Source organism: Phlebotomus papatasi, chromosome 1, assembly GCF_024763615.1.
Source record: "Phlebotomus papatasi isolate M1 chromosome 1, Ppap_2.1, whole genome shotgun sequence".
NCBI lineage: Eukaryota > Metazoa > Arthropoda > Insecta > Diptera > Psychodidae > Phlebotomus > Phlebotomus papatasi.
In genome coordinates, this window is record NC_077222.1 from 30,501,715 (window position 1) to 30,526,777 (window position 25,063).

The 25,063-nt window shown below is 32.0% G+C and overlaps 1 protein-coding gene across 1 annotated transcript; it reads right to left on the reverse strand.

Annotated features, from left to right (window-relative positions):
- Positions 1-24,510, reverse strand: LOC129799629 (PDZ domain-containing protein GIPC3). The gene is made up of 4 exons (XM_055843695.1): positions 23,284-24,510; positions 3,544-4,026; positions 438-527; positions 1-331 (listed from the first exon to the last, which is right to left on the reverse strand). Exons 1-4 carry the CDS (start codon positions 23,572-23,574, stop codon positions 176-178), a joined length of 1,020 nt encoding a protein of 339 aa, XP_055699670.1. The 5' UTR covers positions 23,575-24,510; the 3' UTR covers positions 1-175.
- Between the last annotated feature and the right edge of the window lie 553 nt (positions 24,511-25,063).

The following is a 25,063-nucleotide window of genomic DNA, read 5'->3' on the forward strand; positions in this document are numbered from 1 at the left end:
TTTGCATACATTTTGGCGTTTATTCATTTAAATGCTACATCCATAACGAATTATCTTCTTTTCTATCGCAAGATAGGCAATGATATGTACAGGAATTTCTCAAAAAAATCGATACTTTATCCATTACAAACTAAAAATCTTGTTATTACAATTTAGGAGTAAAATTTAGCACATTTTACAATTTCTTCATGCGACCCTGTCTGGCATCAGTCACAGCACCCCAGAGTTCAATTATAAAATCATCTGTAAATCCAAATGCTTCCAAATCCGATGCATCAATTGCTTCTGCAAAGTCCATTGAATTCGTTTTATTGCTTCCCAAATCCCAAATCTAGACGGAAGAAGGGAAAGAGAGAGAGAAAAAATTGCATTATTGATTGAGAATTCCTGTAATTTGCAGGGAATATTGGGAGATATGCCCATGAAAAAATACTCACCTGTGAGGCAAGTTCTGCATCATTAATCCCCATGAAAGAGTCTAAAAGTGCGTTGATGGCATCAATTCCCGCTTGAGCTACTTCATCGCGCTTCATGGGAAAAAAAATTCAAGAAAAAAAGAGATTTGTGAGAAAAAAATGCTTAAAATATTAAAGAGAACCTTCAAGGTAATTTTGACATAATTGCCATTCAAATGTTACGGTTTTGCGTTAATTTTGGATAAATGTTTATTCAAAGCCAAAACTTTTGCATTTTATGAATGTTTTAAAGTCAATTTATTCCTGATTATGCAAGAGTGAAATGCCAAATATTTGCTTTCTTTTAGCACAAAATCTTTTCAATGAGAGTTTCAATTCAAACTTATTTGTTGCAAAAATATTTTTCTTTGTAGAATTTTATTGAGTCTGATGTGGTTGGAATGTTTCCGGGAAGTGGAATTCAGGTAAAATTTAATTACTCAATGAAAATAATACAATGAAGAAACAACATTTGTTTATTTTTTATGTTGACAATTAGTTGTATTTAATGATTTTGAAAAAGAATTTCAAGGGTAATAGCAAAGTAATTTAGAGAACAAAAGCAAAATTTAGTTTCTAAATATTTCGAATACTTTTTTTTTTAAATTCTCTTTGCATCGGTCTTCATTTGTAGTCGGTTAATAAATCTTCAAGAAACTAAGATCGTTCGGTTTAGATTAGATATCCCGGAAGTAGAAACAAGCTCATCCTAAATTTTTAAATCCATAGTCATAGGCCATAATTTAGGAGAAAGAAGGCCAGTTTCATATGTAGTACTTAAGCCAAAATTCTATAAGGGCCTTGACAGACCTGAGGATCAGCCGAGAGACGGCTTAGCGTAATTATATTAGTAATAATGGTTATACTACATTTCCATCATTTTCCACTAAGTCGTCTCTCGGTTTAAGTTGTTTGTGTGTCTATAAGCAACATATAAGTTTTACGCAAGGCTTTGAAGCTTCGTTTGATAAAGGATCTATATCGTCTTGATTTTGACTCATATATACTATTCAGGAAGAGAAATGGAACTAGGTATTAAAATATATATCATGGTTCAAATTTAATAAGGATCATAGGATCAAATCGAGTGGAACGAGTCTACCGTCATCAAAGTTTTAAAGCCTTCAAGCCTTTCTTTTTAATTTAATTCATCATAAAAAGAAAGAAATTTACAAAAAAGAAAAATCATTTCTATGTCAAATTAAAAAAAAAAAACTAGAAATAGTTTAACTATATTGATCTATAAATAAAACGAATAAAACCGATAAATCCCTTAATTTTGAGCGGTGGCAGCTAAAATCTCGAAAGCCAAAATCCCGAATGTTCAAAATCCTGAAAGGGATGAAATTATATAGAGAAAAATGTTTAGAATAATTTTCCAAAACACAGAAGATTTCCCTTTGTGGGAGTAGCTATGACACTTTTAAGAATTCAGGATTTTGGCTTTCGGGATTTTGGGGTTCAAGATTTTGGGGTTCGGGATTTTGGCTTTCGGGATTTTGGCTTTTGGGATTTTGACCGGGACCCAGAATTTTAATTTTTTATTGTCAAATTATTTATTCAAACTTTTTCAAATTCTATAGTAACAAATTTCACAAAAACGAAGACAAAAGACAAAAATGCTAAATTGCTTTGAGATATCTTTAACTTTAAATGTGTTCCAGTGTACCTTTTCTAAATCTTTAAATGCAGAAAATTTCAAGGTATGGGAATATGAAATGTCATTACCGTCTTTACCCTTTAACTTAGAATCATGAATTTGTAATTTTAAGAGCAGATTTAACTAAATTTTAAAGCATTTTTTATTTTAGAATCAAGGGGAAGATCTCTATAACACTGTGCAACGATGATTTTGTCCCTGGGTTCTCATGCTATTTTTTCTATTGCTAGGGTCAAATGATTTACGAAAATACTTATCATTTTGATTTCATTTGGATTTTGCGCCTAGTATTTAGGAAAAACCGTTTTTGCCGTTTTTTGACATCTGGGTGCCTATATCTCCGATTCTGCTGAACCGATTTATTTCTCACTATGGAATAATTTGTTGTCCTTTATATGCCCGATAAATCCTCTGAACAGATGAAGTTCGTACAACTGACACCAGAGGCGCTGTAGTCTCAAATATATCAGAAAACATGGAAAAATCGAACTTTTTAGCAACTTTGATCAAAAATATCTCGAAAACTAGGACTGTCCCTAACAATCTGTTTTGTGGGTTTGATAGAGAATTTAATCAGCTACATTTTCGTCCATGTACAACTTTTCTCTCAGATTGTTTTTTAACCTCGATATTGAAGTTCAAACGAAAAACGAGCACTCAGCCAACTAAATGAAACCTTTACAATTTCGAGTGTTATTGTTTTTTTTCCTTGCAATTAGGCAGTACAAGCTTTTATTATATTATTTAATACTTAAATATTGATATTATGGTGATTTTTATATGACATTTTAATTTTTTTTAATATTATTTTATTACTTGGAAACTTGTATAAAACTTTAACGTATGTGATATACATAGAGTAACAATTACAAGTTCAAAAACTAGTTTTAAATTTATTTCGACGGAAATCACGTAATTATGAGGTTTAAATTGTAGGATTGTAGATAAATGTAGGAAAATTTTTCAAAGAATTATAAAAAGAAATGAATTTAGAAAAAGGATTTTTTGCAAAGTTGTTTGAAACAATTTCAATCCGTTATGAATCGGTAATGAACCGGTTATAAAATGATAAGCAATTTTTTCCGACAATCAATCAAATTACTATTTAGTGGGAAGTTTTAAGTGATTTATGAATCACGGTTAAAAACCGGTAAAAGGCAAACGATGTAAAAGTAGGGGAAAGTACTCTCCCTTCGAACGTTCATGCCTTCGAATAATGTTAATTTTCTTTTAGTTCTCCTAAGAGACTTAAACATTTCTATTAAGTATTAGTTAGCTTATTATCAATTATTGATAATTATGTGATAATCATGTGCCAGTCTTTTAGGAAAAGTAAAAGAAATTCACATTATTCGAAGGCATGAACGTTCGAAGGAAGAGTACTTTCCCCTAGAAAAAGTTTGAGTTGAAATGTTAAAATATATTTACCTCATCCTCAATTGCGGCACTTCCGTTGGACTTGAACCTGAGGGTCTCCTTCCCACTTCCGTAACCCTTTGACTTCCCCGCCTTCCCGCCTCCGCCTCGTGGTCCAATACCCTGAAAGCCACTCGTCATGGGTTCCACGAGTCTCAGTGTAAATGTTGTTCCTGTACTAATATCTTTGAGCATCCTGGCCACCTCGTAGTGCCTCTTGCCTACCACATTCACCCCATCCAGTCGCTCAATGTGATCGCCAATCTTAATATGCGGAATTCGATCGATGACACTGCCCTCCTTTATTCTCTTGATAAAGGCATACCCAGCTCCATTGTCCGTTATCGTGAGCCCGAGGGCATCCTCTGACTTTTCAATCTCTATCTCTTTCGGACGGCCTTTCCGGTGTGCAAAAATGAAGTCATCCAGCCCTATTTGACCTCCCAGCAGCTTCGACATGTCGATTTTGTGGGAATTCAGTGTGCAGAAGAGAATCTGAAATTTTATAGAAAAGAGAGAGAATTACTAAAATGAATCAACATTTGTTCTATTATGTTCAACAATGGTGGATTCTTTTCCTCTTCTATTGTATCCTCCGGTGTCTACTTTTCATTGAAAACCACAACGAATAATTGGTAATAAAATGAAAATTGCTTCTATGTTATAATACAAATAAATCTCTCTAAATTCTCTGCTTGATGTGATATTTCTTTCCTTCTTCTTTCACTGGCAGGTTCCCTTTTTTTCAGCATGAGATTTACAATCACCTGTCTCCACATTGCACATGTTATTTTCTGTTTTATCTACGCCCCTCTTGTTTTATTGTCCAATCTCGCTCTACACGCAATGCGCAGAGAGATGATCGACAATTCAACTCATTTTCAGAATTTCCTGAAAGATTCATTCCTTTCAGAGAATATAGCGCAATGAATTAGAAATTTTAATTTATTATTTAAAATAAAAGAAATTATAATAAATGTCTTGTATAAAAAACAAAGTGTCCCAGCTTTGCGAAGTGCTCGAACTAATTAAGAAAATTTTAAATAAGTGAAATAGATATCATATTAATTTTATAAAAGAATGTTAAGTGTTAATGCTAAAATCAAGACTAAAATTGAAATTGCTTAAATTGAAAGAAAATATTTAAATACTAGAACCATTGTTCGAAAGTCAGAGATTTTACAAATTTTACTTTGGGGGCTTAGGAAAATTAAAATGTTTGCAGTTTTAACTCATATTCTTTATTAATCTTTATCAAGATTTTATGAATAAATGAAAAGATTTTATGAAAACAGGAAAAAATTAAAATTTAAACACTGAAAAATATATATTACATTCATATTTTAAGAAATTGATAAAGTTTGATAGTGACATTGTACCGTTTACATATGTGTTAATTTTGAAAAGGTTTTAAATCGGTCAATTTTTCCGGGTCTTTGTAGGTTTGTTTAGTGTTAAAGGAGATTGCAAGCTGAAGAGCTTCAAAGTATTACTTTTAAAATCTTACGGCCATCAGACCTATATGACGTTCATCAATATATGATTCAAGGGGTTATATTTATTACTAAAAACAACAGCATATTTTTCACTTATCATTTTTTTAAACGTTATAAAAATTAATTTAATTCAAGCTATTAAAAATAATAAAAGCCCAAAATTTTCGCTATACATATTTTCTCAAATTTTCATTTAAAATTTTAAAAACTCACCCTCTTAGATCCGATTTTCAGAGAACTTTTTGAAAAAAAACTTACTTTTTCTATGGAAAAGATTTCTTACAGTAGTTTCATTTGAAATCAAAAAACTAAATATTTCCTGCTGGCTGATGAGTTCAATTAATCCTTGAACAAAGCCGATTTTTGATTTGGAAAAAAATGAAATTTGGATTTTTGGGAGAATTTTATACAAAAAAAAACTATTTTGTCGCATTTTACACTAAGTTTTGTTTTGTAGAATAAGTTCTGATTAAGTAAACATAAAATCCTTCATTCAAGGACTAGTTTATTTAATCAGCTAACAGGAAATATTATATTATAAAAAATTATTACTCCCTCCGTTCCGAAATAAGTCGTACGTTTGGAAAAAATTCTTGTTCCGAAATAAGTCATACGTTTGGGAAAAATTGGGATTAAGGCAAAGTTTGTTGGTAAATGTTTTGTGTATCAACAATTATCTCTTGTAAAGAACTATTGCTAATGTCCAGTACTAAAATTAAGGTCCAGTCTTGATGGTAAGTTGAGGAACGAATGTCTTAAAAATGTCTTATTTTTGGCGTTTTATTTTCAATCCAAAATAGTGCAGAATGGTGAGAGATACAGACTTGGGACCTTCGGGGGACCCCCCCATAAGTTGATCCTGGGACCATTAATATGTCCTTCATTTTGCCCCCTTCCCCTCCAAAATTATGTTTTTTGGGATTGCTCGAAAACACGTCGTGCGATTTTTTCTTCAATTCTGGATATGTTTTAGAGAAACATATAAATTATCCCAGGGTCAACTTATGGGGGGTCCGCTGAAGGTCTTAAGTCCCTATCTCCCACCATTTAGCACCCAGATATTCGAAAACATAAAAAAGGATGTTCTTTTTATTGCTTATTCTGCAAAATTTGAGCAATAAAAAATGTCATATCGGTAATAACTGTTGAGCTCTACTTGTGCATACTAAAAATTTAGAACAAATTCTAGGCTGTAACGTTAATCACAGGCCATTTTTGAGTAATTAACTATCTACCGGAGATCTTTGAAAAAAAAAACGCGAAAAATGGGCAACTTCGACATATCGATTCCTCAACTTACCATCGTGATAGGATCCCCATATTATCCCTGAACATGGAGGATAGTTCATACACAAGATATTTGCAAATAACAAAAACATTCTCTGAAACCATTCCTTAATCCCTAATTTTTCGCCAAACGTACGACTTATTTCGGAACGGAGGGAGTATTAAATAATAATATAATAATAAAATAAAATAAATATTAATAATTATAATAAAAATTATATTATTATAAATATTATATAAAAATCTTGTCCACCGACAAATGAGGTTAAAAAAAATCTCCTAAAATCGTTTGAATTTTTGAATTTTTCAATTAAAAATTTCAGAAAATTTAATATGAATATTGGACTTTAAAATGCCTTAGAGTTTGAATTAAGTAAATTTTTATTATGCTGAAAAAAAACGCTCTTCTTCAGTTTTCTTGACCAACGTAATTTCTTAACAGCTTTAATATCTTAAAGGACGACTTTTTTTGAAAAAAAAATTTAAAATGGTTATATTAAAGGAAAATGGTTATTTAGATATTAAAAAATATTTATTAGTTTTTTTTTAGAAACTTAATACCTTAGGAACTGGACCAAGTCTCTAGCCTTAAGACCATTTCAGATTATCTTATGTGCTGCATAGACCTATGGCTTAACGTAATTATAATCAAAATAATGATTAACCTACATTCCTATCAATTTCCTCTCTCGGACTTCATCTCTCAATTTAAGTCGTAATTCTGTCTACGAAATAACAGGTCCAAATAAATAGAATCATGTTCATCCTTGAAAATATTTAGCCTGTTAAATTTGACAATGGGTCCAGAAAAGAGAAAATATATAGGTACAGTTTGAGAAGATCCTTTACCGCTAAATTTTACGTGCTAAATATTCTTAAGGATCAGCCTAAGTGTATTTTAAGACTCAAGTCTCTTGCAAAGATTTTTATATGTATATGTTGTGTATAAAATAGCATCAATGACAAGAAAATATTTTTCTGGTCATTAAGGGAAAAGCAAGAAATAGAATAATTTTCCATATTTCGTGATCTTTTAACGATTTTGTGTATTATTTTAATATAACATTTAAAAAAAAACAAGAGCGAGAAATTGTGAAAAATTTCTTTAAAGAAATCTAGAAAATTTTTCAAAAACTAACGAGTTTCGTTTGTGTTTTATATCTTTTTCAGGAGAAAATTTAAGTAAAACTTTTATCTCGCACGATTGAAATGGAAGATAAAAGAGTTTTAAGGATTACCTTATTTTTATTTCCACGAAGAAATTTACAAATTTTTCCAAAACACTCAATATAGTTTGCTTCCATTGTTTTCACCATTTAATTGTTTTAATATCCCTGCTCTATACTTTATAAATTTAATTCTTACATGAAATGTTCTATCGATTTTTCTTGCAAATTTATTCGAACCCAATCATGTTGCTGCCCTTATTCCTATCAAACCATGTTTTATTTTAGGTGAAATAGAAAAAGTTAAGAGACTCTGAGTAATTTAACAGATTTAGGAAATTCTTGCTTTTAAATACATTGCATTTCTCTTGAATTTTATTACCTTTCCCCATATTTTTAAATAGAATATGTTTCCAAATGACATCATTTTACAAAAACTTAAAATGCAATTTGTTTAACATAAAAATGCTTAACAATAGTTTCGAAATAGCATTCCTGCGTAAAGATCAAGCTTAATACATTGTCTCTCTGCTTTCGCCCTCTATTTTCTCTCAAATACAGAAAAATTCATGTTAAGCACATAGTGCGTTATATGTTAGAACACATTGTGTGTGTTTATTGTATTTAGTCAACGGTGCGAACCGCATGTTGCTGGAAGAAAACAATTGGAATTTTGAATATTTTATATATATAAATACATAGACATTATGTTATTACTGCGGGAAAGATACAGAATTAGAATGGGAGAGTATAAAATTTAACTATATATTATGTAGGTAGGAGTGAAGCCTAAAATTGTGGTGCATTTTTATAGAAAATTCTTCCATGTAGCTACTTTTAAAATAATAGGCAATTGCCAAGGGGAGATTTTTTTTTTGAGGAAATTTAGTCATAACCTGACAATTTTTGTATAGAGGAAATTGTGAACGAGGAAAATAGGTGGAACATTAATAATTTAATCAGCAGTTTGTTATCTAAACGACATGTGATAAGAGCAAGTCTATTGGCAATGCGGGAGTTATTTTATCGCTGAATAAGTGTCTTATTGTTGAAAATTGATTTCGTTGACTATATATACAAGGATTCACAAACAACCATTACTGCTCGCTCTTCGTCTATATATAATAAGTATTCTGCAAATTGCACAACTTTACGCCTCTTTCCCACAAAATTAGTTTTACCAAGTTTATTAAAATAATATATACGGACTCAAGTTTACGAATGAATCTCGTGTAAAATTTCTTTTTAACTTTTCAGTTTTATTACTTTAAAGTGTTGCTTTTAATTAAAAAACAAAGAAATGGCAAAGCGTCCCAGCTTTGCGGAGTGCTCGAACTCACGAGAAAGAGTTATCCGTGTATTATCTTTTCGCATGCTTTTTAAATTAAAAAATCCATACAGAAATAAGAAATTGCTTAAGACAAGTAAGTTTTAGAATATTTTAGCATGAATAACAAATAAAAAAGTAAATCCGAGAAAGGTAAATGATTTACGGGTATATTATCGATTCATGACCGATTATATCCGGTGCAGTCGGATTGAAAATTTTAAAATTTTTCGAAAAATAATCCAAATTCAAACAAATCGGTTAAGAAATAGGCCCTAAAGAGTGGTTAAACTTTGATCTCCAAAAATTCGATATTGAAATGGTATTCGAACATATAGGTGTTCATGGACAAAATATTTGTCTTGACTATCTCTAAAACTTATTCGAACATGAAAGACATTATAGGAGTCGTTTTCGAAATAAACCAAAAAACACGGGTTTGAAGGGAAGGGAGGGCAGTGTTGGGAAAAAGTGAAAAAGACTGTCCTAGATAATGTTGACTTATGGGAGAGTCGTCGAATACCGGAAGTCGATATCTCTTACCGTTTGGCCTCTAGCCGTGTCACAAGTTGCAAAAAAAGGGGCTTATATAACTGCTCTCTCTGTGACTTCGAGCTCAGATTGGGCTTCAACTTTCCCATTGTGTATTCCCAAAAAGTGGTCTTTAGACTAGAGGTTTAGCCCAGTTTTCTAAGGTCTCAAAATCCTACATATCGAGCAATTTGCTTGTTTTTTTGAGAAGCTAATATGTCAATTATATTTAATAATCCAATTCTTAGTTAAGTTTTTTCCAAGAAATCGTGATTGATAAGAAATTATAGTAATTAAGCCATATGGTTAATCCTTAGGTTTGAAGCCTGTATAACTCCCTAAAGATAAAATAGGCATGGCTAAAAATTTTGTCTTGCCTTCGACTGATTTTTACTGCTCGAATTCCACAGAGAGAGCAATATATATAACCTTGATTTTGAGTAATATATATACACATTTTGCCTCTTTATCCCCCAAAGGGGGCGTATTTTACTAAAATTTTGGAAATCTAAAGGATATTCCTTTGTTTTTCGTCTGTCTGTTCGCCCGGCTGTCGTCAGCTCTAGAGTTCGAACGGTTAGAGACAGTGATTTGGAATTTTCGGTGGACCCCCATAAGTCGAACCTTACTTTTCCCCCGCCTCTTCTTCCCTTCATAATCATGTTTTTCTTCCATTTTTGGATTTTGGTTACCCAGGAGATTTTTCAAGGTCAAAGGCTAAAAAGTTTCTAAAAATCATATTTCTAAACTGAATGGTATCAGGTTTATGTTTGTTGGAAAGGTATTCCAATTCCTGAACTGATTCCATTCACTTATGAACCGGCTGAATCAAATTCAGGATCTTTCACGGGAGCACTTTGGGATTGACTACAAACACCTCCCTAAAGTGGCGGAGGATCGGCAAGCATGGGCTGCTAAAACGATCTTCAGACTAGAAGTTTAGCCCCGTTCCTGAAGTTCTCAAAACCCTAAATAGCAACCAATTTTATTGCTTTTTCAGAATCTTATAGATCACTTGTCCTTAATAATCCAATTCTAAGTTATTTTTTCCAAGAAATCTTAATTGATAAGAATTTAGAGCAGTTAAGCCATAATGGCTAACTCTTCAGTCTGAAGCCCGTATAACCTGAATGTCATAAGCCGGAAACCCCAATAGCGATATGCGGTTGAAAAGAATGATGGTGATGCCACTAGGTCGGATTCATTGTAGGAATATGGGAAAAATATGAAGTGTTCGAAGCTAGAGTATGTGCGGAGCTTGAAAGACTTCCCCTATATTAACAGGATATCAAATCAAATCAGAAGTTTGGAAATTTTGTAGTTTATTTTTTTTTTAATTTTTTTTTGAAATGGGGGCATTCAATTTGTCAAGTGGTGGAGCACTCGCTCTATGATGCAAGTGTCCCGGGTTCGAATCCCCTTTAGGTCACCAGGAATTATTCTGGCGTTAAAGGTGTTCGGATTGCATCCAGTGAGCTTCACTGCACTTGATTCCACGGGCATGGGACTGACAATCTCATCCCGTACAAGAAAAAATAATAATGCATGTCTATAGAAATCCCCTTGCGGGAAGGCCTTGTTCCTTCATGGAATGCTGTGCCAGCAATATTATTATTATTATCAAATAGTTACGGAAAAAATATTTTTGCCAGCAAGAAATTATATTCGACGAGTAAAAAAATATAATCATAAATAAAATAAAATTAAAAGCGTATATAAATATAAATAAATTTTATCAAGATAATGAAATATCTGAAATGGTTATGTAGAAAATGAAAAATTTTTAATGCTCTCAAACTCAAAGTTATATAAATTCAATGCTGATCAAATTATTTTTTACTGACAAAAACTGCACATAAAATTTATATGTTTATGGAAATTTTTATTATTTGTGTTGAAAAATTTTACAGTTTCTGTGACAAACTTTTTAATGGAAAACAGTTTGAAGATCTCTTGAATATAACATCTTGATAACATAACGAATTTCACAGATATAATTTGTTTACAAAAGAATGTGATCTACGAATCTAAAATGTTTTAAAGGCAATTGAAAAGTCTATTATCTCATATTGGTGTTTGTGGCTTATGATATCACCTCTCTGAATTAATGTATGACAAATTACTCGTATTGTGTTAAGAGCATTGTAAATCTCACTATGCTTTTGTTCTTCTAGAATTTTCAATGAATTTTAAAATTGTCAGCTGAAAGTACTTTCCTACTTTGTCCAATTCTGGTCATTTGGAGATTAAAAGTAGAAATTCAAAATTGGCTTATGGGAATCAGCCTACATTGAAGCCTCAGCATTTCTCTTTGCATATGAAAATAAAGTGACCCCACAATTGGAGGGGAAAGAAGTAAAGTTTATACACAGTTCATTCACACTCTCGGATGCAAATTTCAACAAATGGATCATGTTATTAAGGCGGAAAAGTGCTGAAGTGTTCGTTGATGGGTGAAACTTCTGCTGTGTGATTGTTTAAAATATACATTTTAACAAAAATACTTTAACTGTTTCAAATTTTTTTCTCATCGTCAGCAATGGATAGACTTCTATGTCGCTCTTTGGCTTATAGTAATATTTTTTGCGAGAAAGTTTCTGTCTCTTAAACTTTACAATCTGGAACATCTTTTTCCATGACCAAAAAAAAATTGAAGAAGAATACGGAATTTCACGGAAATGTACCATTTCGAATAAATTGCAAAGATTAGAGACAAAGTGAAACTTTCAAAAATGTTGTCTAAGAAGTTTTAAAAGTTGCAAAACACATCTTCAGCCTAAAGAAAAATTCGAATTTTCACACCTCCTACCCAACAATGCTGCAATGTACAAAATTTTCGGCTATTACATAAAATGTAGCAATTTTAATAACAAAAGTAATAAAACATTTATTTATTGAATATTAGAATAAAATATTTATGGTCTGAAAATTAGCAATATTTTAAATTGTGGTCAATGATATAAAATATTAAATTCAAATTTCCCACTAATATAATACCCAGCGAGCACCAAATGCTAAGCTTTTTCAAATCAGCTGAAAACATATATTTTTTCAGCTGAGCTCTGCTGACCTCGAAGTTACACTAGCGATCGCAGTGGCAATTAGTCAAAGTTATTCTTTTTCCCCAATCGAGTGAGAGACTTTCATGCACTTGGTTTTTGTCTTTGCTGAGTTGAGTAGAAGCTTAGGTTAACCTTTTCCATTATTACAATTTTATGATTCTTACAATAACCACATTTGACATTAAAAAATAAAGCAAAAAATTTAAAATTCACAAAAATTTTAAAAAATCATATTTATAATATATTTTGAATAAAACTTTTCCGACCAATAAATTTATTTTTTTGTCTAATTTTATCAAAAAATATTGTGAATTCATTTATAAAAAAATATACTACACCTAAATTAAAATTGCATTGCCAAGAATTCTTGTCCGCTGTGATTTTAGAAAATTAATAACCCAAGAAATTCTTGGGAATTCTCAAGATATTTTGATATTTAATGAATTCTAAATTCGAGAAATATTGAAAAAACTTCGGAACCTCATGGAAATACCAAGAAGATCAAGAACATATAGAATTTAGAGCCTCTATAATTTTTATTTAATGGTATACACAGTCTACTCAAAATTATTTGAAATGATTTCCAACAAATTAGCATATTTTCCTGACTTTAAAGGTATTTAAAGTCAGGAATAATATAAATGCATATCATTTTAATTTAAAAAATGAATCATCAAATTGAATAAATTTTTCATTTAAAAAAGAATACGTACAGTATTAAAAAAACGATAATTGTTGGTTTGTTATTTTACCACGATAATAAAAGTATTTTTTTGCGTAAAAATGCGCTTTAGAAAATTTATAATCGAAAATTTATAAATAGAAAAGTGCAGCATATACATTATGCATATTCATCGTGCACGGATCATACATTTATTTCACTTGTAAAATATAAAACATTTTATAACATAAAAAAATATATATTTTCCTCATTTGCCGCAACAAACAAAAACGCTTTTATGTAAATTTTTCAACTTAAATTGTGATAAAACAATTATATTTTATTTTGTAGTATCCATAGAAATTTTTTTGTAGTATTTTTAAAAGGCATTATTGAACTCATTAACTCTTTCCGGACCGCAGCATATACTGTAAGCCAATTTCACTTTTTTTTTAAATCAAAAATATCTTTGCTCAGAAATTAATTGAGGTCCTACAAAAAAATATTTTACATTTAGACATCCTTATAGTTTGTAATCATTCACAAGAATAGGATTTTTATCAGTTCTGAATAATTAAAAAAACATTGTTTTCCACAAAGTATTCATATGCTGCTTTGTGTACTCAGAGTCCCAAAAGAGGCGAAAGAGTTAAGTGGGGGAGTCACAACTTTTAAATGGATATTTTTAAATGCATCTGCAACTTTATTTACCATAAAAAAGTTAAAAAAGTAGAAAAATCCTGTTTCAAGATCAATTACAATAGTTGTGACCGACTGTGAGCATAATACATCAATGGCTGTTCCAGGAAAGATGCCAATATTTAATTGCGAAAATTGAGGAAAATATGCTTTTTGCAAAAGAAAAAACATATTTTTCATAAATAATGAATAATTTTATAACCCCCGACTGAATATTTGCTCAGAAACAAATATTTTTTTTTCTCGGGAAAATAATGACGCAATTAACTAAAAAATGCAACATTTTTGGTCGGGAGTATGTTTAATACTCTTATTTGACCATTCTCTATAGGCAGCATACCGCAGCATAATTTCTATAATAATATAAGTAATAAAAATCGTGATTATAATATCCCCCAAGTTGATAAATAATTTCAGGGGAAATTCCAAGTCCATTTTGACATTTTGAGAGAAAAAGAAAAAAAATGAAAGAGAAAATTTGCTGCTAAATGCTTCCTGGCGCCATCTACCGGCAGTATTTAGTTCTGCCATCATCCACTGCGAGCGCTAAACAGTGCCATTTTTATGTATTTGCTTAGCACTTTTTGTTCGAGAGCTGCTGATTGGCCAGCAGACCGATTCAGCAAAAAAATGCTGAAAATCCTATTTTATTCTGCTAACTGTGCTCGCTGGGTAGGACATATGTGCTAGTGACAATTTTAGAGAAATTTTCCGAATTATCAATTTAAACCTAAATTAGTGATATAAATGTGATCAAATAGCAAAATTTGAGTAATAATTTTATATGAATGAGTCTCTAATAAACGGAAAACAATGCAATGTACATAGACAATTTTAAATTATTTGGATTTTTTGAATTATTGGACTAAGCTACATCAAAAATTAATTCAATAAATTGAAATCTTTATTAAAAACTAAATCATTTAGTTTTCTTATTTAGTAAAAAAGTGAACAACTGATATTAATTACGCCAGTGTAAAATAGTTTTCTTATACATCGCTATCACTTTATTCGAATTAACTACAAACCGGATATTCAAAATTACAATTAGACATCCTACTGCCTAAACTAAGATAAGCTTATCATTAGTTTTGTTCTGCAAAAAAAGGAAATTGTTTCTAGCCTCGAATATTATTTTTTAAATAATCTATTTGAACTTTTGATGTAATTTGCTATATTAAAAAACTACTTGTTTTTTTTAAAGATTTGTAGTTTTAGGGTAAAATGGACCAATTTGGAACCATTTCTAATTTGTAACATTTGAGATTTCTTTAGTATTTCAATAGTAAAAAGAAACAGTTCTTCTTAGTTGTTTTTTTTTTCTTTTTCCCATCTATAACAGCAATAACACTATGCAACAAATTCACAACTTTTTTTGCTAACGGAGATCTCACATGGTACGTTTGATAGAGTCAAGTCCCCTGATTAAGAATCTGGCCTTGGTTTTGCTCCAACACGTAACATTTTTTTATTAATACTTTTATATTTTTTCTGCTTTGCCTTACATTATCCGTTATATCTCAGGTTCTAGTGAACGGAACTTGAAAAGTGTGGGTGCGTTGGAAAGCTCATTAGTCGAGCTTCAATTTTGATAATTACAAAAAACCTTGTAATACCACTCCTTCGGGGTGTAAAATTGAAGTTTCTCTAAAAATCACCAAAAAAATGGTCCTAAAGTGAGGTTTTAAAAATTTGTATAAAATAAACTAAACAAAATATTAAAAATCCAATGATACCAGGTGATAGGCCACACTTAGAACTACAATTTTGTTCATCTGAGACATCGCGCTCCGATCACTCTAAATGCCTCATTTGTTGGTTTTTTTTCATTTTCCAAAAATATGAAGTACCTATTTTAGAGCAAATTTCCTAAAGATTTCTAACAAAATATCTTTTATATTATAACTTATGTGAAACATATATAAATGTTGAGGTTCTTCTTTAAATCGATCGGGAAATCATCAACATGATTTTCATTTACATTCCCAATCAACCATCGTTAAAAAGCTCCCAATTTTCCTTTAAGTAATTCAATTTGTGTTTCTATTTATTTCCATCCATCCATCTAATACTATTTCTAGTAGAGGCTAATTTTAAATGAAAGTATGATCTAAAGTCATTGAAATATATTTGCGAAATGATCGCTGATGCGTTTTCTACCTATCATAAAAAAGCATTCTAAAAGGAGTTTAGGGGTTCCTTCTCGCGGTTGAATGTTGATTAGTGATGTTAATGAAAATCATGTTGGTGGTCCCCCGATCGATTTAAAGAAGAATCTTCACATTTATGTATGTTTTACACAAGTTTTAAAAGATATTTTCTCAGAAATCTTTAGGAAATTTGCTCTAAAATAGGTACTTCATATTTTTGGAAAATGACAAAAACCAACAAATGAGGCATTTGTTGGTCTTTTCTTGAGTGAGAAATTTTCACAAGAAAAGACCCCCCATACTGACATCCTGCTGGTAATGATTTTCCTAGCCAACAAAAATCGACCGATCCCTGAGAAAAGCTGCGAAAAACACAATTTAGTCTACTACTGAAGAAGGTCCATATTGGGACCGAAAGCTCTGGGCAAGACCAAAAAAGTGTTTTCCTCTTAGGGTGACCACTTTTTCCACTGGCGAACACCGGATACACTCCCTATAAAGAAAATCGCGCCAGTTCCCATTATTAGATAATCAACTACAATACTCATACGTAATATTTTTCATTAAAGCGAAAAATATGATTCATTGGTGTCAGAAAAATTACTTAAATTTTTGGGCTATTTTTGTCCCTATCGTTTATAGAAGCACAAAATACACCAAATCAGACTCGGTTGGACTTTCCAAAGTTAGATGCAAGACTTATCATTGATTATGTTTCTCAGTTTAATTTTTATTGTTGGTTTTCAGTCCGTAAAAAGTATCTCGTCGTTAAAGGGTTAAACAGAAGTAGCATTAAAAGATCTTCATCAATTCATCATCATAATTTTAAACCGATTATCCCTATTGGGATCATGGGCCCATAATATCCAGTTTAGCAGCCCACGATTGTCGATCCTTCGCAACTTCAGGAAGATGTTCGGGTTCGATCCCAAGGCGCTCTAAAGCAAGATTCTGAATTTGATTCAGTCACCTTGTCCTAGGTATACCTCGAGGTCGACGCCTCCTCACAATAGCTTTTGCATACAAATTGTCTAAGGAATCTTTTGCATTCAAAAATATTACCAAGTATATCAGATTCATTGAAGGAATATGGGAAAAATATGAAGTGTTTGAACCCAGAGTGTATGCGAAGCTTGGAAGCCTTACTCTTCTGTTAATTTAGATATAAAACACACAGCTTTCACGATCTTTACTACACAAATAGTTGGTTTAAAAAATCTACAGAATTTATGTTTTTCAATTTTAAAATAATGTGCCTGATTACAATATGTTAAAAGCTTGAAAATTCAATGCCAATTCCTCGTAATTTAAGGAAGCTTATAATTGGTGCAAGTGTATCTGTCAAAATAGTAGGAAGGGACCTCTGCAAATTAACTGCTTAAGGGTGAAAGGAACAGATAGTAACCATTTAAGAACTCGTGTTAGGATTAAAGACACCATAATCTGTACCATTTGAGAACCATTAATTTAATAAATTTTTATGATCAAATTTACAAATTACACAAAAAGAACTCCAAAATTTCGGGAAAAATGACCACTGTAATTTTAAAGTAGAGTTACTTTTCGCGGTGTTGTGTATGACCTATACATATCACAGGCAGTATAGACCAATTTGTATTCAAGGTAAATCTTTGGACAAGCCATGAAATCTTACATCGAAAATAATTTGCCCTTTGCTTTTTAAGTTCTAGCCAAGCATTTGATATCAAACATGTCGCCAAGAGTATTAAAAGGGGGTTCAATCAGAATAAAATTGATCTTCTGCAATAGTCAAAATGATCTAAGAATCTTAATTCTGTTGAATTTGCAGAAAAAGGTAGACCACAAGATAAATCGCTCGAATGTGACTAATTTGTAAGAATTTTGGGTACATCCAGACTACATGAATTGCTACGCACATTAGAATAGTGCCAAATCCTAAGTTCCTTAATGATCCTTCTTTATCAAGCTCTTAATTTTTTCCAAAAGTTACTTAAGTTAGTATAATCGATGACATCATCATGTAAGTTTTTAAAGAGACAAAGCAAATAGCTTTTAATTTGACCTAATATACAAATTAAACTGACCAAAATGTAATATTGTACTGACCGAATTTGATTTTGCGATACTCATTTCATTCAAAAATCAAAGCGAGTACTGGTTAAAATTGGTTCACTTATCTAAATTTAATAAATTTCAGTTCTCATTCTCTAAGAATTGAAAGAAAAATCATTAAAATTCCAATTGAAATTCACGACTTAAATGACCTTAATCTCTCCTATTCTTCTCCTTTACACTCTATGATCTATGTCTTTTAATTTAGTTAAAATGTTCGAAAGATAAATTTAGTGGTATATTAATTTTCACACTATCGACCAAATCGGTAAATATTTTATTGAATTAATTAACTGAAAACCTGTGTTTCACAACAATTATATCTGCACTACAACATTTCACACGCAAATATCTGTATATTATTAAAATCAATTGATAGACTGTGTACTCCCAAAACGTGTGAAATCATACTATAATTAGAATCTCATAAATAATTAATGCAGCTATATAGAACACTGAAGCGCAGTGAATAATAGCCTTGTAATTGCACTTAATTTATTTATTAATTGAATAATGAGAAATTGAACATGAAAAAAAGAGATGTGAATTAAATAAAGTAAAATTGATCGATGTATACCATAAATAATTGTGAAGGGTTATAACATTTAACAAATATTTTGTACCATCATTTAAATACTTTCGCGAATAAATGCACATTTTATTGAGACAATTGAATTGAAGCAATTGTTGAACGAAAAGAGCTCTTTCTGAAGTTATTATTTTTGGGTTTAAGTGAAGTGGAATTGGCGTCAAAAATCGTACAAACTCATATGTTATGCCAAGTGCGTGTGTGAAGGTTGGAGAAAAGAAAGAAAAAAAATCATATTAATGCTAATCTATTGCTGATCACATGTTTCTGAGCACGTGAATTTCTCTCTCACAGAAATCAATGAATATTCCTGGTAGAACGGATAGAACAATACAAAAGAGAAAAAAAAGTGCAAAAGATCACCCCGTTTGGTGGCCTATTGAGGCAAAAGTTGTATGGTTTTATCTAAAACCTGACATTGAGAGAGCTACTATATGCAACTACATATGCTATATAGTTTCAATGACACCGCGATAACAGGCGAAAGTTTCCACACTTTTGACCTAATAGTAATAGCTTTTAGACTGAACGATGAGCGGCGTGTTCAACATTCGCTAATTGGCAAATCAATACGTGTGACTACTTCAAAAGGAATTCATCGATATCTAAGAAAATGTTTAATTGCATTTCACAAGATTTTATATCTATAAAGATTATCTTCATATTTCTACGTATAGGATTCATTTTTACGTCTCGAAGTTCAATACCATATAGGGAAATTTTTTATTTAATTTTCAAGAGTATATTTCAATTTCAATCAAATACTTTTTAATAATAATGATAAAGCGAAGAATAAAAATATCGCGAGTTTTTTTCACCTGATTCTCTTATGTAATAATTTATGTATTAATTATTTATTTAAAATTTTTGATTTTTTTAAAAAAAATATTTCCCATAAAAGCTATGCAAGCCATTGTAAGGAGGCACGATTTCGGGGCAGACCTAGGACAAAGTGGCTGAATCAAATTCAGAATCTTGCCTTGGAGCGCACCTTGAGATCGAACCCCAACATCTTCCTGAAGTGGCGAAGGATCGACAAGCGTGGGCTGCTAAACTGGGTGTCATGAACCCGCGACATGATAATGAATTATTTATTTACTTAATTGTTTTTATCAATAAAACACATTTTTATTTATTTAAAAATTTTAAAAACTCTAAAATGCGAATTCCACAAATTTTGATTTTTTAACCGTTAATAAGTAATATGGAATACTAGGGGAAGTTAGGGATGGTTCGCACGCTTTTTGGAAGTCAATATTCAAGATTTTTTTCTGGCTGAACGGTAAAATGGACAATCAATTGCGCTATACCACAAGAATCTCTGGTCTTTTAACTTTCTATGCGTGCCTCATTCACTGCCGTAAAGTCTGTTCTTTTTCCTGGACAGGAAAATGAAAAAAGTATGATGATTTGTGCGAACCTTGCCTGTGGAGGCAAGATTCGCACGATGGGTTGTTAAGGTTCGTCATTGCATTTTTTCCTGGAATAACTCTTGCTCACAATTAAAAATTATTTACCGATTATTAGATTCAAGTTCCACGAATCCACGGAAACCATTATTTCACTAAAAGAAGGTATCTAAAACAGTTTTCTTCTAATTTTCCTGAAGCACTGTTTTTCTTGCAAATTTATGTGGAAAAATCGACTGAAATGTGAAAATTTCAAATGTGACAACCCTAAAAATTTATCAGCTGTCTTTTCTTCATATTCCTTTTCCTTTGTTTTCCTCTTTGAGGTTATGTTGTGATTTTAAGCTGCTGGAGTTACCTGATGAGTTGGCGAACCATAAAACTTTCAGTGGTTGAACCAATACGCAGTGTAGTATTTAGGATTTTTTCGCCACTCGGAAAATAATTTTCCTTCGATTCAAAAAATATTACCTAAATATCAACCCAGATTAACCCTTCATCTATTGATGTAAGTGATTATTTCTGAAAATCAATTCAACTGTGAGAAATCACACGAAATGTGAATCATCAAAATTTCCCATTTTAGGCAATTTTTGCATTTGTGATTCTAGAACCTAGGAAAGAAGGGCTAGGTTGCCTATTTTTGCAGTGAAGATGAGGTTTATGATTATCTATCTAATGCCTAAGAAATAAGGGAATTAGCACTTCTCAAACAAAGAGAAGACTCGGATTATTCGAAGGCTCGCGCGTGCGAAGCATCTCTCACTTCCCCTATATTCCCTGAAAAGTTGAGCATCAAATTTTCGATTTAACTTGTTTTATTTAATTTTAAAAATGCAAAATTTTAATTATTAAAAAAAAAAATAAACGCGAGAAGCTCTCCTGTTCAGGAATTGTAGTATTCAATGTTACTGATCAACAGTAAATAAAATCATTTTTTTTAAATGAGGATTTGGAGTAAAACTTTTTTTTAGTTTTTTCAAAAAAAAACTTATCTTTTCCAAAATTATCTTTTAAATAAAAAGAAGTAAGAAAAAACTTCAATCCGTTTCCTAGATAAAACACTTTAAAATTTATATAAAATTGCAAGCGAGAAATGAAGCATGAAACAACATATTTGACCCCTGAATTTGGGATATAAGGATTTTTTTTGGCAAAAACAAAAAAAATATTTTTGTGTGTATTTTAACATTAAAAAAAACATTTAAGGCCATAAGGGAGCGACTGTCGTTTTCCCGTCTGAATTGAGGTGAATTAGCCCATATATATTCCGTATTCTTACCTCCTGAGGGGTCATGTTTTGTTATAATTTTGGAAATCAGAAGTTTGAAGTTTTCTGACATTAGAGATAGAGACCTGGGACTTTCAGGGGACCCCCCCATGAGTTGACCCTGGGACCATTAACATGTCCCTCATTTTCCTGCACCCCTCCCCTTCCGATTAAAAACCATGTTTTTTGGGATTACTCAAAAACGCGTTTTTTTTTTTAATCTTAAAATATGTTTTGGAGATTATCCAGGCAGACACTTCGTTCTTATACGAAAATATAAATACGAAATTAAAAGGCTCTAGATTGCGTATTTCTCAGCCAAATGGTATCATATTGAGACTCTTTGGAAATGTCTTGGAATTCTTGACAAGACTGAACTGATTCCAATCGGTTATAAACCGGTTATGAACAGGTTAATAACCAATAACTTTGATCTGAAATGCAATTATATTACTCATGGCTTTTATACACTAGAGAAATTTATCTCTAAATTTAACAATTTTTCCTACACAGGAGTAGGCAATTTGTCTCATTTTATGGACATAAATTTCTCTAGTGTGTAGAGGCCATAAGTTATTTTGGGCAATGTTTCGAATGATTTATAAATAGGTTCAAATCGGTTGCGAACCGATAAACGGTAAATGATGCGATAGTAATGCCCTAGACACAAAGACTTAAACCGACAGGTGCCTTACCGTAATTATAATCAAAGATCAGATTACATTTCCATCACTTTCTCACTATAATCCATCTCTGGTCGAGAAACGGCTTAGTTAGTGCTAAACTAATGAGAATTTAGCCAAATAATTATTTTGGTTTGTTAAGCCGCCTCTCGGTTAAAGTCGTAAGTATATTTAGGGCATAATATTGAGGTATGGCATCTAAGTCAAGAGTTCGAGCACTTCGGAAAGCCTGGGACACTTTAAACACCGTTAGAGGGTTAAAACCCTCTAAACTGTTGCAGCTTGCAGCCTTTTTGCAATGGTACAACATATTTTTTTTTAATTATTTCTTTTCATTTTTTTTAAAGCTGGTCCCTCTTTGATGACTATCTTATAAAGTTCATATTAGATTAATACCTGGTGATTTTGATTTTACTTGAACTACTTGGTATTCCAAACGGTGAAAGGTATCAAAATAAAGCCTCTTTATTGCATTAAATTTATTGCTCTCTCTTCAATTCCGAGTTTTAACGGATTGTACCTGGATAATTTTTGATCTACAGTAGAGTCTCGCTATAGGCCATCGCTCTATAGTCCACAATTTATTGACCGTTGATTTCGAAACACTGATTTTAAATTAGGTTATGTTTTTTAGTATGCGACATGCATAATTATTTTAATATTTTTGGCAAACTTTATTAAGTAGTTGTGATAATTGTGATCCATAATGAAGATAGCGAGGACAAGTACCACAATCGCAAAGAAAGTGGATGCCGTCGAGCAATTTCAATACTAAAGGTCGTTCATAATTTTAAAAAATTACATGGACTATAGTGCGACACAAGTGTCAAATTTGAAACCAAATATGGACTATAACGAGACTTTACTGTATATCAATTGAAATGACAATAAATCACTGTACTTCCTAAACGTTAAGGGATAACGAAATGATGCTTGATTCTGGTAGCACTTTGGATCGAACCTTCTTCCTCACATTTTTCTGAATAATTTTTGGAAATTTTTATTTATTCGAAATATTTATAAAAGCAAATGAATTCAAATAAAAAAAAATGAAAGTAAATAATATCCAACTCAATTTAAACAAAATGCAGCACTAACGGAAATTTGAAACACAAATTTCCTTTTCCCAATTTGATGAAATAACACATCGATTAACCAGGCCATACTTAAACTAGTTTAAAAGACTCGTCGACAAAGTAGAACTTGTTGATTGGAACCTGGCATTAAGTAGTTTAATTTAGTTTTTTTTTCTTTCCTACTGTCGTCGTGTTAAGAGAGCTAGCATTTAGATCACTTTAGTAGAGGGAAGCCCCTGGTTTATTACGTACCTCATCAGTTGGAAAATCGTAATACTCTGCGATTTTTTGGTAGAGCTCTTTGACGCTGGAGAAGCCCGTTATGAAGCCAGTGGGACTCCCGTGGGCCAGCTGGCAGTGGAACATGAGCTGTACGGGACTGGTAGGAGTCGGAGACTGCGGTGGTTGCGGTCTGATCTCACTCTTGGACCCATTGGCCGGCAGAGGATGGTGATTAGCTGGTGCTTGAGACTGTGGATGCACTGAATTATTATTCTCGTGGTATTGGACCGGTTTTACGGCCTTCTTGTGGAATAACGGCATCTTCGCGATCAAGGTACTATTTTCAATATGACACTTTTTCTTCTCGAGATCTTAAGATGATTTTCACAGGCAATCGCACATAAATTTCGTTTCTAGCACTCTTAATCTCTCATGGACGATTAACGGATGAAACAATCTCTCTGTAGTATCAGTTTTTTTTCACTTCTCTCTATGACCCTCAAAAAATCAACTTTTTCCTCCTCCTGAACCTAATTCGCTTTTTATTTCTCCCCAGCACCAGTCTGTGATCAACACAACACATTAATTGTGAATAAGCGAATCGTGACTGCTCGTAATTCACCTATTTTCACCTGTTGGAGCCTCAACGACACGGGAAGCTATTGAAATATTCCACGAACATTACACACACAGAATACTTCAATATAATAAATATTTTTGATTCACATCATCAATTTGAGTGTGAATCGGTTTGGCCAAGTGATAAGAAAACCTGAAACACAATGGCGCACAAGAGTTCTCAATCTTACTATCAGAAATGTGCGCGAAAGAAAGATAAGTACGATATCACTCGGAGTTCCATGACACGATCATTGCAGCCGAGCCACAAACAATTTTCAATTAAATACAAATTAAAATCACTTTGAACAGTTATGCAAAATCGCATTTACAGTTCCATGAGCGCGTTCCACCTGTCGTGGTGAATGATGTGGCTTCCCGACCAAGATGGATTTTGTACAATAGCACAAATTCTGTTGTGAATTGAAGGTACTCTCTTTCAGCAAATATATTCTACCCGCACATATCGTGCTTGGTGATCGCTGTTCGTTGACTGAAGTTGGTGCTCCGAGAGACCAAGAGCGGGGCTATGCCTGGAACTTTCCAGTCGCGGTCTCTGACTTCTCTCTCGCGGTGCCCAGAAGGGGCATGCACAATCCAGAAAAAAAGTACACTATTTCTGAATCTCAAAACTCTTCTATAACTAAAACCCATTGATAAAAGAATGACAAAGACAAATTCGCAGATTGCTCGATCTCATAAATTTAAATAATTATTTTTAATATTTAATTAAATTTTAATTAATATTTTAATATTAATTAAATTTTGGGGAACTTTTGAAAAAAAAACTTCAGAAAAAAGTTTTATAAAGGGCTAAAACATTTTTGGTAAACACGGGATTTTGACCTTTGATCTTCTCCTCCTTTATTCCTTGCCAACGTTTCGGAACTTGATGGCTCCTTCTTCAGGTATGGAAAAAGAATGGTGGGAAAAGGATGTCAGGGAAATGATTCACTACTACTACAAATGGACGAAGTGGTCATGATCGTCATTCCCAATCTGACCATCGTGATGTCCACTTCGTCGATTTGTGAAAATGTAGTAGTGAACCATTTCCCTGACATCCTTTTCCCACTATTTTTGGTAAGTATTTTGGTAAAAACGGAAAAAAAATCACTTGGTAAGTAAAACATCAAAATTGGTAAGTAAAAAAAAACAATTTTGGTAAGTAAAAAATTAGGTTCGGTAAGTA

Coding starts and splice junctions, on each gene's coding strand:
- LOC129799629 (XM_055843695.1), bottom strand. CDS start 23,574: ATGCCGTTATTCCACAAGAAGGCCGTAAAACCGGTCCAATACCACGAG. Junction 528..3,543: donor GTGCCGCAATTGAGGATGAG/GTAAATATATTT, acceptor TTTCCCATGAAG/CGCGATGAAGTAGCTCAAGC. Junction 332..437: donor ATGCAGAACTTGCCTCACAG/GTGAGTATTTTT, acceptor TCTTCCGTCTAG/ATTTGGGATTTGGGAAGCAA.